Source organism: Galeopterus variegatus, unplaced genomic scaffold, assembly GCF_000696425.1.
Source record: "Galeopterus variegatus unplaced genomic scaffold, G_variegatus-3.0.2 Scaffold6220, whole genome shotgun sequence".
Lineage (NCBI taxonomy): Eukaryota > Metazoa > Chordata > Mammalia > Dermoptera > Cynocephalidae > Galeopterus > Galeopterus variegatus.
Window position 1 is genome coordinate 34,492 of NW_007732331.1, and position 13,646 is coordinate 48,137.

A 13,646-nucleotide genomic window follows, 5' to 3' on the forward strand; every position below is an offset into this window, starting at 1 on the left:
GGTTAATTAAAAAAAAAATATATATATATATATATAAGGAACTCCTACAACTCAGTAGCAAGAAAGCAAATAGCCCAATTAAAAAATGTTCTAAGGAGCTATATAGATATTTCTCCAAAAGAGACATAGAAATAGCCAACAGATATATGAAAAGATGTTCAACATCATTAATCGTCATGGAAACATAAATCAGAACCATGGTGATATAACCTTACACCTGTTAGAATGGCTGTTATTTATCAAAAAGACAGAAGATAAGAAGTGTTGGTGAGGCTGTGGAGAAAAGGGAACCCTGTACAACATTGTTGGAAATGTAAATGGTACAGCCATTATGGAAAACAGTATGAAGTTCCCTCAAAAAATTAAAAATAGAACTACCATATGATCCAGCAATCCCACTTCTGGGTATTTATCCCAAAGAAATAAAATCAGAATCTTGAAGAGATATCTGAGCCCTCATGTTCACAAGAGCATCATTCAGAATAGCCAACATATGGAAACAAACTAAGTATACATTGTTGGATGATTGGATAAAGAAAATGCAGTATATATAACTACACACACATATTACACACACACACAATGTACTATTATTCAGCATTTAAAAAGGAAATTCTGCCATTTGCAACAATATGGATGACTTTGGAGTACATTGTGCTGAGTGAATTAAGCCATACACAGAAAGACAAGTATTGCAAGATCTCACTTATGTGGAATCTAAAAAGGTCAAACTCATAAAAGCAGAGAATGGAATGGTGGTTCCAAGGTCTGGGGGTTGGTGGAAATAGGGAGACGTTGATCAAAGGGTACAAAGGTTCAGTTATGAGAGATGAATAAATACTGGAGACCTAATGTACAACATGGGAACTACAGTTAATAATATCATATTGTACACCTACATTTTGCTAAGAGAGCTGATCTTAAGCGTTCTTACCACCAAAAAGAAAAAATGTGAGGTAAGGGATATCTTAATTAGCTTGATTGTGGCAATCATTTCACAGGGTGTACACATATCAAAACATCACATTTTTGATATGATATAAATACATACAATTTTTATTTGTCAAGTATACCTCACTACAGCTGGAATAAACATATTTAAGAAAAAAATCTATGAACTATTTATGCCATATAAACTTAGATACAGCAGGGATCGTTATCTGCTTTGTTCACTATTATATCTTCGGCTGAGAATAGTGCAGGAGCTCTATAAATGTTGATTGATTACATGAATAACATATATAATATATGATATAACTTATTAGGCTTGAAATTACAATATTTAGCCTGTTTATGCATACAGGAATAATTTGTACATGCAAATCTAGTATAGTTTTAAGGGATTTATAATTAGCTACTCACTTTTGGTCTTTTGGGAAGGAGACTCAACAGGAGGTGAAATGTGTGTTTCTTGTGTTGCATCTTCTTGCACATGCTCTTCAAGGACTTTTGATCTTCCCATGCCTTCTAAATATTCTGTGTGCACACATTTTTGAGATTACATACTTGAATTCATTTATTTTAAAATCAGTACCTAAGCAGTTAAGTTTTACTTACGATAAGTTTTTCATTTATTTTCTCATATCCTAAATATAATCCTGTTTTTTAAAGAATTTCAAAAAACAAAAAAACAAATGAACGTCATGATGAGCTATTAAGGATTCCTAATTTAAAAATGAAACCAGATACTTTGGGAGAATCTCATGAATCCTTTTCTTCTGAAAACCAAACTTACCATACTCTTTCTTTAAAAAATAAATTCACCTGTTGAAGATACAAAAGCCTCCTTGATCTTCTTAAATATTTTCTATCTGAAGATTTAAAACTTTCTGAAAGATGCTTTGAATAGATTTGATCCCTAAAACAGGGATATGAAATTCAGATGGATACAACAACCAGTCAGGTAACATAAATGGATAAGTTTATTTTATAATGGTGCTGTAATCTTGCAAGATGAGCATAATTTGCATCCTAAACTGCACTTCCACGAAAAACTAATGTTCATTCCCATTATTCTCACAGTAATGTCCTACACTCAGCCTATCTGTCTTTTCTCCAATTTTGATAAAGACATAATAATAGTAATAGCAGCTAAAACTTAAATGCTGCTTACTATGTATTCAACATTGTTCTAAGCATTTGATATAAATTAACTCATCTAATCCTTTTAAAACTATGACACAAGCACTATTACCATCTCATTTTTAAAGATGACAACTAGGAGGCTTATTAACTTGTTTGTATTCATACAGCTAATAAGTAGGATAGCCAGATAGACCTGGGACAATAAAACATCTCATTTTCTCTTAATCATAAGGAAAACAGCATCTGAATGCAGGGATAAATGTTAGCTAATATTCAGCCTCAGTGTCACATAAAGAACAAAGTATGTAGAGCATGTTTAACCAGAAAGCAGGTGCCCATCTAAAGTTCAATAATGAACTAAAATGAAACCCATATTTTTTGAGAAGACAAAACTCTGTAGTTTTAGATGAAATTCTATCTTTTTAAATGTTGACAGGTAATTCAGTTTTTATGGAAACACAGTGTAGGCCAAAAATATGTGATCTAAACAAAACATATCTATCTGCAACAACATTCAGCCTGCAGTGGCTAGTTTATAGCATCTGTATAAATGATTAAATCAACAGATTCCCTTCCCATAGGGTTCTTTTGCTTGTACTTCTTTACTCAGAATTTTTTTCTTAAAACCCAGTTAAGAAAGCTTATACTCTCATGTCAATCAATTGTGTCCTCATACCATTCAAATAGTTTCTACCAAACAGCAAATTCTACTAGGAAAGAAAGCAACCTATGGGATTCTATCCTCAAAATTTTTGAACCACGTAATAATTATGTAAATTGAATAGTGATTTTGTAAAATAGTGATTTTATGTAATATGAATAGGCTCTATTTCAATAATAAATTTTTTCATTAGATTTAAAATGTACCAGTGACTTGAAATCCAGGAATGTAAACAACACAGATAACATACTCTAAACATATTCTAAAATTTGCCAGTAATTTGAAAAATTCAAAGATGACCCATACCCTTATCGCAAATTGATATACCTAATGAATCTTGACTATTTAAGAGAGAAAAGCTAGTGCTCCTATATAATAAATTTTCATCTAAGTTGAACTAATGCAGGATGTTAAAAAATGTCTATAATATGTCATGCCACCTTTTTAGTGGGTGACATTTATTCTGCTTCTCCCAAAAGACATAGTATGCACAAGCTTCAGTTTTTTAAAGGTTTACTTAGAGGCAAAAATACAACATGAAATACAAAATGCCCAGAGGGGGAAGACTGATAAAAATATGTGTAACACTCTCCAAAAGACATAGTATGCACAAGCTTCAGTTTTTTAAAGGTTTACTTAGAGGCAAAAGTACAACATGAAATACAAAATGCCCAGAGGGGGAAGACTGATAAAAATATGTGTAACACTCTTATTTTTAGCTTTCATTCAACTTGATTTTAATTTGAATTAATATGAAAAGCCATGACTGGATTACTCTCTGATTCATCTATGTATGCATTTGACTAGCAATTAACTTCTTTACTGACAAGAAAATGGTTTTGGAAATAGAGAAGAAAGAATAATGACCTCATGTGGTTCATCTACTCTTTTTACCCCTTACTTGCCTTTGTTGATTCCCGTAGCTACATGTCCCCTGCCCAGCTTGGTTTTAGTTCATTTACCTCTCTGCAGAACAACGCTGCTCTTCAGCTTCCCACATGATACCTAGTGAAACCTATTCTACTTCCCTCTCTTATACTTGCAGCAAATCTGTAACAATTGTAGGGGATGATCACCATTGAACAGTGTAGGAGCTAACTAGAAAGGAGAGAAAGAACATTTGGGTATTGTAGGTAACATGCTACATGCCAGGCCTAATCACCAAGCAGAAGCAGAAAGCATCTAAATCTAAGTTTTTCATAGAAGTTTTCAATCAAATGGGAAAGTACAGAATTCCACAAATGAAAAAGTAATATCTAGCCTGTAACTAACTACACATGTACTTAAATGACCTTTATCAAAAACAAGGGCTGGAATACAGAATTATCTTGTAGTACTGGACTAGGGAGGAAATAATCTATATTCTTTCAGCTAAATACACTTTTCATTGTTGTTAATCCAGCTTTTATGTATTAGCTCTGCCACTTAGAATAGGATATATAGAGTTTAAGCAAATCATTCAATCTTTAGGAGCTTGAATTTGCTTCATATGCAAAAAGAAGAATATCTGATTGATCTACCCCACAGTCATAGAAATCAGACAAAATAATAGAAAATACCTAAAAACTATTAAAGTATTATTCAAATGTAAGATACTCATTACCACTTTATAGCCTTATTAACTTTAAACTCATAACTGCATATTTACTACATGGGTTTTCAAAAGATTTTTTAATGTCAAGTGAGTTAATAAATACCTTAACTTTTTTTAAATACTGAGTAGTTGAAAAACAGAAATAAAACACTAAAAAGTGTTATTTTTTAGGTTAAAAGTCTACCAGAAAAAATGCAAATAATAAATTCATTCAAAAGTAAACAGTAACTCAAAACCCATAAGAAGACAATAACAGTTTTAATTTAATCTTGACTTTAAGGCAAACTCATCCATCATCAATACTGTTTACCTTGTAAGAGTGTTGCAATCTGAAGAGATTTCTGAGATGGATGTTCTTTCAGAATGTCTAAGACAGTTCTACCTAAGCTATCCTTTATGTTGGCATCAATTCCTGAAAGAAAAACAAAAACACACTAGATGTAAACCACTTGAGTGTCCTCAGAAGATAATGTCAATATATAACTATTGTAATTTCAAACATATATAGAACAAACACTGAAGGTGGTTTAAAAAGTTAAGTGCTACATATACACACACACACACATATGCACTAGATTTTAGCAAGAAAGAATGTGAGGGCCTACTGCTACCAAAGATTAGGAACATTCTTGATAATAAATTAACCCTCAAAGGGCACTGACCCAATCACTAAGATTGGTTTTCAGAGCTCAGTGATAGCTTTTGGGTTGTAGCTACTTAAATAGATAGTACACTCTCAAACTGAAAAATGTTATTGATTTAGAATGGAAATTTTTAAGTATAATGGTCATGTGATACATATATTCGGCATAGTATGATAAAAAATAATTAGTAAATGATAATCATGTACCACGTGAGTAATATAAGAACAGTCTTAGAGCACTTGAGCATTCACAAAAGTTAAAAAGGCATGATTATTTTGAACTATTGTACAAATATAATTTGTCCGATTATAAAGTCAAATACTCCTTGATATTTATTTGTGCAAGATTATATTCAATGCCAGCCATTCTCATCATCTACCTGGTGTGCGAACTTCTTAAAGCGTGTGACTGAAACACCTTTGTTAGTTATTATTTTAGTTCTGAAAATACTTATTGTACTAAAGAATTTATTTTAATGTAGTAAATAGTTTTCAGTGCCCTAAAAACGTTTATAAAACTTTCCAAACACCTAACTACAAACAAAACCAGTTTACAGGATCTGATCCCAAATGGCAGTTCATCATAAGATTATTAAATATTTGTTTAAATTTTTGTAGGGATGTATGACCAGCACATATTTAACTTGTTGTCTCACATCATTTCTTATATCACTTCATTGAATGTCAAAGTTAAATATACATGGAATTTTAAATTTGTACAAGCACACTCATAATTCAATAGTCTGTCAATATTTTTTCATTTTATTTTTTTACAGAGGACAATAAACACACTATATCCCATAACATGAAAGACTTACAGCAATTGTTTACAAGTATAAATTTGTACCCATGCCTTTTGATCCTAAGAAAAATCTGACCTGTTACAATTTTATTTCACTTCAGTCAGAATATACATATGAAGATAAATAGGCCTACTTTGCTATTTCTTCAAGGTATTCACTTTAAAAGGTTCCCTTTAAAATAAATCACTGTAACCTACAAACAATAGCTACTCAGTTGATAAAGAAACTAGAAAGAGAATTTACCTTAATAGGAGGGAGCTCAAATCTCTGTTCACCATATAAAAACCTAGGGAAAATACTATGCTCTTTCATAAACCAAGCAATTGTCATAACTTCTCAGGGATCAATTCTTTCCTCTTGTAAAAGGCAGAGATTTCTTTTTCCTTTTGGTAGTTTCTCTATTGTATTTAAATATGATTTAAATGTATAAAACTGCAATTACTGAGAGCTTTTCACTAAAATATCCATTAAGCAAAGGAAGGGGGGCACATTTATATCAATTTCATCTAAATACTGAGACTCAGTTCTACATGATCTGAATACATATCTGCAATTTTGGGTGAAGGTAAAAAAAAAAGAGTGATTTGTGAAAAGAAAAAAAACTGTGTCATTTTCTTTTGTCTACTTCTGAAATAGAAATAGTATTTGGCAGGATAACCTCCATGGAGAATCACAATAGTTACCTGTTTCTAACAGAACTTGCACAACATCCACTTTTCCAAACAAAGCTGCTTCATGAAGTGCACTCCCCTTTTCTGTCTAGAAAAAGAAGAAAAAAGCAAGCACAGTTGCATTTGAAATGCTTACAGGTTAAAATGTTCTGTCATTTTATGTATTGATACATATTTTCTGTCATCCTAGCTCTCTCCAACAGAAAGGTAGTATGGAATAAAGAAGAGATTCTAGAAACAAAATCCAACGCTTGGGTTTATAAACACCTCTGCTTCTGAATAGCCATTTGACTTTGTTATGTTAGTAAGCCACTCACCTTCTCTTTAAAAGCCTCAGCTGTCCTCAAGTATAAAATAAGTGTACTAATGCCTACCACACAGGGCTTTTATATCCAACAAGTTCACTCAATCAGCATGCATTTACTAAACACCAATTACATGCCAACAATAGTTAGAGAGATGTTCTGAGATATGAAAATATCATCCTGGCCCTAGTATATTCACATCCTATCTGAGGAGACATATGTATAAATAAATATCTGTGATAAATGAATTTTAAACAATTTAATGTGGCTTAGAAAACCCAGATGATCTTCTCTTTGCTTTCCTCTCCATTCCCTCTCTAACTCACCACAACCCCTCTCCTAGATCCCATACCCTATGTTTCAGGCTTACTGAGCTTTTTCATATTAGTGTCATTCCCTGTCTTCTTGCCAGGGGTCTCAAAGGCTGGTCCCTCAGGCTGGCAGGACCCAACTCCTAACCCACTTTGTCGGGCCCTCACATATATTACTAGCTTCCAATCTTCAGCATGAATCAGAATCACCTAGAGAGCCTTTTAAAAACCAGATTTCTGGGCTACATCCCAAGGGTTTCTGTTGGTAGCCTGAGATGAGGCCTGAGAATTTCCATTTATAACAAGTTCTCACATGACACTGAGGGTCTAAAGAGTACACTCTGAGAATCACTGACCTAAACTACATGCCAAATATTAGTTTAATATAACCTCATGTAGGAAGACATCCCTGGCCCTTGAAGTTTAGTGCTTTTCCTGTGTGTTCCACATCAATCTATATTTTCCTTATTACAGCTCTCATATACCACATTACTTACAAGTTCATGTGATTGTCTATTTCCCTTAATAAACTGTAACTTCAGTGGAAATGTAGATCACATCTATTTGTTTAACCATTGTACCCCCAATGCCTAACAAAGTATTTTGAAAATGTAAATATTTAGGAATTATTTTGAGAGTAAAAGGTGGAGGGAAGAGGAACACAAATGGAAAAGGGGGGAATTTGTGAGTAGTTCAGATATTTGTGAGTGGTGCAGGGTGAACTTGATTCTTTTTTTTTTTTTTTTCCCTGACCGGTAAGGGGATCGCAACCCCTGGCTCGGTGTCGTCTGCACCACACTCAGCCAGCGAGCACACCAGCCATCCCTATATAGGATCTGAACCCATGGCCTTGGCGCTGCCAGTGCCGCACTCTCCCGAGTGAGCCACAGGGCTGGCCCGTGAAATTGATTCTGATTTGAGGAAAACCAAAGAAGATTTCAAAGAGGATGTTTTTCAAGCTATAAAAATGTTAGAGTTTTTTTTAGACCTTTTTCTTCTCTCAAGAATCTAACAAATGTCTAACAGGTCGTGTGTGTGTGTGTGTGTGTGTGTGTGTGTGTGTGTGTGTGTGTGTGTGTTAAATTGAATAGTATCAATATCCCAGTCTCTAATGTCGGATTCTAATCTCAATCTGAAATAGAAATATTACTATAAAATAATATATAATGTAAAAACTTTAATTAATAAAAGTCTATATTGTATAATTAACTCAACCTAAAATAGTTCATAAGTGCATTGTTAAGGAGGCTTAAGGAACACTGAATATCAATGTGATCTGAATGTATCTTCAAGAAGGCATTACTGAAACGTATTGGAATTATAATGTAACTGGCATGGTATGTTCGGATACTAATAAAGATGGTAATAAAAATAATAATATATAAATATGCATCCCCATGCAAAGGAAAAATAAACTGTGAAAAATTATTCAGCTCTTAAAAATATATTTCAATGTGGGGCATGAACACTTGATTTTTTTCCATTCAATGAAAAAAATCCCTTGAAATTATCTAACTCTTCTCGCCCTCATTCTGTGGTTTGTCAACCACAGAATAATTTAATTAGCTTCCACTTCTCAAAAAATTTTGGACCTGATGTTAGAAAAACCCTTTCTGGATAGCACATCTTAAAATTCTAAATTTTAAATTAACTAAACATTTTTAATAAAGGGCTGAAGGAAAAAAGTAATGGAATTCCTCAGAGCCTGGGACACAGGGGAGCGGGAGAACCACAGGGGAGAGAAAGTATGAATCCATGGGGTTAGCAATGGAATAGGTATTTGTTGTAGAGAAACTGCCAGTCCATGGTAGACTAGTGCCTGGGCTTTAGACAGACATGCGAGATGGGAGTGGGAAGGGGGCAGTAAAGTCTGAAGTCCAAGCAAGCCATGATTGTACAGTGGTTAATACTCTGTGTTGTGAAGTACAAGCAAGCTGAAAGACTTGAACAGGGACCCTTGAAAAACTCTAAAACCTCTAAAGAAAAACACAGTTAAAAAAAATTCTAAGAAAAATATGCTGCACGAGGGGGAAAAAGTAAGGATGTCTATATAGAACTTAGTTCTAAGTGGAGTAGAGTAAAAGAAATAAACTCCCCCTAAGAATTCCTAAGGACAATTCCATATTCACGCGGTAAGTTTGGGGCAAATATTATACAATCACTATGACCCCCAGATCCTGAGCCAAAATGTAGAATAAAATGGTCTTGGATGTATAGTACCAGAAGCAGATATAAATGCCTTGCAGAAGCAGATACAACCCTCTCTAAAAAAAAATACGCTTTAAACTAGGCTTCCAAAAATTCCAACAGATAAAGCACTAACAAATACAAATTCAAAATTACAAATTAGCAAACATGAAAGTAAACAAGCCACCAGGAGCAAGAATTAGTAGAAACAAACGAAAAGAATAAAACCTACAAAAAGTCATCTATTAGAATGATTTATGGAATATAAATACACAATCAATAAGATGAAAGAACTAGATAACATCAAACATGACTAAAGAATAAGAGGACTATGAAAATTGACCGGATGTGACAATGAACCAAACAGCACTTCTAGAAATGAAAAATATAACATTTAAAATAGATGGGTTTGGCAACCCCACCCAGAGTTGTTCACTCCAGTGAGGGGCTGCAGAGTGCCCCAGCACTTCTCCCAGAAGCCCAAGGTCCTGTCTGCCCCTTCCAGCCACCCCACCTCCCCACTGCAGAGATGAAGCCTGCTCCAACAGAGTAGCAACTGAAGTGCTCCAACACCTCCCCCTATGGCCCAAGGGCTCACCTGTGGCCCCAGTGACCCCACACATTCCAGCAAAACATCTGCCAAGTGCTCCACAGCCAATCCAGGGGGCCCAAATTTCCAACTGTAGCACTCAAAAGCCCACCCACTCTAGCAGAAGAATCTTCCAGGTCCATAGGATTCACCCATGGCCCAGCAACACTGTCTACTTCAGCCTGAAGTCTGCTCACCTGAGGCCACCCCCCACCCACAACCCCACTTTTTTGTCCAGATGAGCTTCACATGCCTGCACACACCCCTTCAGGACTGAAGAACCAGCCCATGCAGAAACCCTCACCCCCATCAAAGCTCCATCATAGCCTCCACAAAGATCCACAGGCTTGATCACTGAGGCACTCACAGATAACTCCAACATTTAATACAGTCAAAAGAATTACATGGAGACTACACTACTGCATTCACCTAAAACTAAACCCCAAACACCCTGCCCAACTGACAATATAGAACACATCTACAGAAAAAAAAGTCTTTCCCCACAAAACCTCCTCCAGAAAATTAGAAGTGACTGTTCCACCAGATGCCCAGACATCAACATAGGGATACAAGAAACATGAAAAAACAAGAAAACATGACATCCACAAAGGAATACAATAATTCTCCAGTAACAGACCCCAAGGAAAAGGAAATCTATAAAATGCCTAAAAGATTTTTCAAAATTATAATCTTAAGGTGACTTGGTGAGATGCAAAATACAGATAGATAATTCAACAAAGTCAAGAAAACAATTCATGAACTAAATAAGAAATTCAACAGAGATAGATATTATAAATTAAAAAAAACAAGCACAAGTGTTGAAACTAAAGAATTCATCAAATGAAAAAAATTACAACCAGGAGCTTCAAGAACAGACTAGATCAAGCATTAAAAAAAGTTCTAAACTTCAAGACAGGTCTTTTGAAATAACCCAGTTGGAAAGAAGACGAAGAAGGAGGGGCAGGAGGAGGAGGAAGGGAGGAGAAAAAGAAAATAGAATCAAAAAGAATGAAGAAGGGCTATGAGATTTATAAGACAACTTTAAGCATACAAACATCCATACTATGGATCTTCCAGAAGGGGAAGAGAAAGAAAAAGGCATTAAAAACCTATTTAACAAAATAATGGCTGAAAACTTCTCAAGTTTTGTGAGAGATATGGACTTCCAGATCCAAGACACTCAAAGATCCCCAGACAGGTTTAATCCAAAAAGGTCCTCTCCAAGACACATTACAGTAAAACTTCCAACGGTCAAAAGCCAAGACAGAAATCTAAAAAAGTGTATTAGTCCATTTCTGTTGCTTATAACAGAATACTTGAAACTGGGTAATTTATAAAGAAATGAAATTTATTTCTTACAGTTTCGGAGGTTAAGAAGTCTATGGTCTGGGAGATGCATCTAGTGAGGGCCTTCTTCTGGGTAGGAACTCTCTACAGGATCCAGGGGAAAACATGGTATCATGTAGCAAAAGAATGGCCTGAGCAAGAGAGCTAATCTCCTTACTCACTTTCCTTATAAAGCCCTGAGAACCATGCCCATAACAACCCATTAAACCATCAACCCATTATTCCATGAATGTATCAATCCATTCATAAGCACATAATCCTCACAATTCAATCACCTCCTAAAGGCCTTAACTTCCACCACCATATTGGGGGTTAAGTTCAACATGAGCTTGGGGGGACATTTCAAAGAACAGCAAACAGCAAGAGAAAAGTGTCCAGTCACCTATAAGGGAATACCCATTAGACCAACCACAGATTTCTCAGCAGAAACCTTACAGGAGAAAATAAAATGATATATTCAAAGTGCTGGGGGAGGGTGGGGGGGGAACTGCCAGCCAAGAATGCTATACCCAGCAAAGCTTTTCTTCAGAAATGAAGGAAAAATAAAGTCTTTCTGAGACAAGCAAAACATGAATGAGCTTAGAGGAAATTATGTTAAGTGAAATAAGCCAGACACAGAAAGAGAAATAATTGCATTTTCTCACTCATATATGAAAGCTCAAAAAGTTTATCTCATATTAGTAGGGAACAGAACAGTGGTTACCAGAGAATAATAAAGAAAGGGGGAAGGTGGGGGGAGGGTGGTCAATACATACAAAATTATCGAGCAATAGGAAGAATAAGATCTAGTATTCTATAGCAATATAGGCTGACTACAGTCAAGAACAAATTACTCTATACCTTCAAGTACCTAAATGAGAGGATTTTGAATGTTCCCAAAACAAACAGGTGACAAATGTTTGAGGTGATGGATATGCTAATTACCCTGATATGACCATTGCACACTGGATAAATGTCCCCAAATTTTACACTGTACTCCATAAATATATGCAATTATCATGGGTCAATTCAGAAAAAAACAAATTAAAGAGAAAAAAAGTTCAGAGACAAAAGCAGATGAAAGGTTACCAGAAACCGGTGGGAAGGAATAATGGGAAGTTATTACTTAATGGACAGAGAACATATGTTAGGATGATAAAAAATCTTTTGGAAATAGATAGAGTTGATGGTCACACAGCATTGTGAATGTAATTAATTCCATGAAACTGTATTATTAAAAATGGTCCAAATGATAAATCCTAGGTTATAGGATTTATGTTATATTTTATGACAATAAAAAAATTTTTAAAGATCAGAAAACTAATCAAAATAGAGACCAAAAAACCAATACAAAAGATTGATTAAATGAAAAGTTGGTTTTTTGAAAAGATAAGCAAAATTGATGAACCATTAGTTAGACTAAGAAAAAAAGAGAGAAGACCCAAATAAATAAAATCAGAAATGAGAGCAGAGACATTACAAATGATATGACAGAAATACAAAAGATTTTTAGAGACTATTATGAACAATTTTATGCCAACAAATTGGAAAACCTAGAGGAAATGGGTAAATTTCTAGACACATATACCATGCCAAGGCTGAACCAAGAAATAAAAAACTGAACAGACCAATGATGAGTAATGAGATTGAATCAGTAATTAGAAGTCTCCCAACAAAGAAAAGCCAAGGACCAGATGGCTTCACTGCTGAATTAAGCCAAACTTTTATAGAAGAACTAATATCATTTCTTCTCAAACTATTCCAAAAAATCCAAAAGGAGGGAATTATTTCAAATTCATTCTGAGGACAGCATCATCCTGATACCAAAATCAGACCTGGACACAATAAAAAATAAAAATTACAGGCCAATATCCCTGATGTGAACATACATGCAAAAATTCTCAACAAAATACTACCAAACCAAATTCAATAGCCCATCAAAAAGATTATATGCCACAATCAAGTGGGATTTATCCCAGAAATACAAGAATGATTCAACATAAGTAAGTCAACAAATATGACACATCACATCAAGATAAAGGACAAAAAACACGTGATCATCTCAAATATGAAAAATATGCATTTGATAAAATTCAACATCCTTTCATGATAAAAATTCTCATCAAATTAGGCATACAAGATATGTACCTCAACACAATATAGGCCATATAGACAATCCACAGCTAACATCATTCTGACTAGGGAAAAGTTGAAAACTATTCCTTTGAGAACAGGAACAAGATAAGGATACCCATTTTCCCCATTCTTATTCAACATAATTCTGGAAATCCTTGCCAGAGCAATTAAGCAAGAGAAAGAAATAAAGGACACCCAAATTGGAAAAAAGGAAGTCAAACTCTCCCTGTTTGCAGACAACATAATCATATACATAAAAAAACCTAAAGGGGCCGGCCCGGTGGTGCACTGGATAGTGCGCTGCTTGGGAAGCGCGGCGGCGCTCCCGCCCGAGG

General features: G+C 34.8%; 1 protein-coding gene across 1 annotated transcript in view; it reads right to left on the minus strand.

Moving 5' to 3' along the window:
- Window positions 1–13,646, minus strand: part of LOC103605994 (ankyrin repeat and sterile alpha motif domain-containing protein 1B-like) — a 225,933-nt gene that overhangs the window by 4,017 nt on the left and 208,270 nt on the right. Inside the window, exons 5-7 of the mRNA XM_008590590.1 lie at window positions 6,470–6,545; window positions 4,651–4,752; window positions 1,363–1,476 (exon numbers count right to left, since the gene is read on the minus strand). Of these exons, the coding sequence (XP_008588812.1) occupies window positions 1,363–1,476; window positions 4,651–4,752; window positions 6,470–6,545 (292 nt within the window). The remainder of the gene's footprint in view (window positions 1–1,362; window positions 1,477–4,650; window positions 4,753–6,469; window positions 6,546–13,646) is intronic.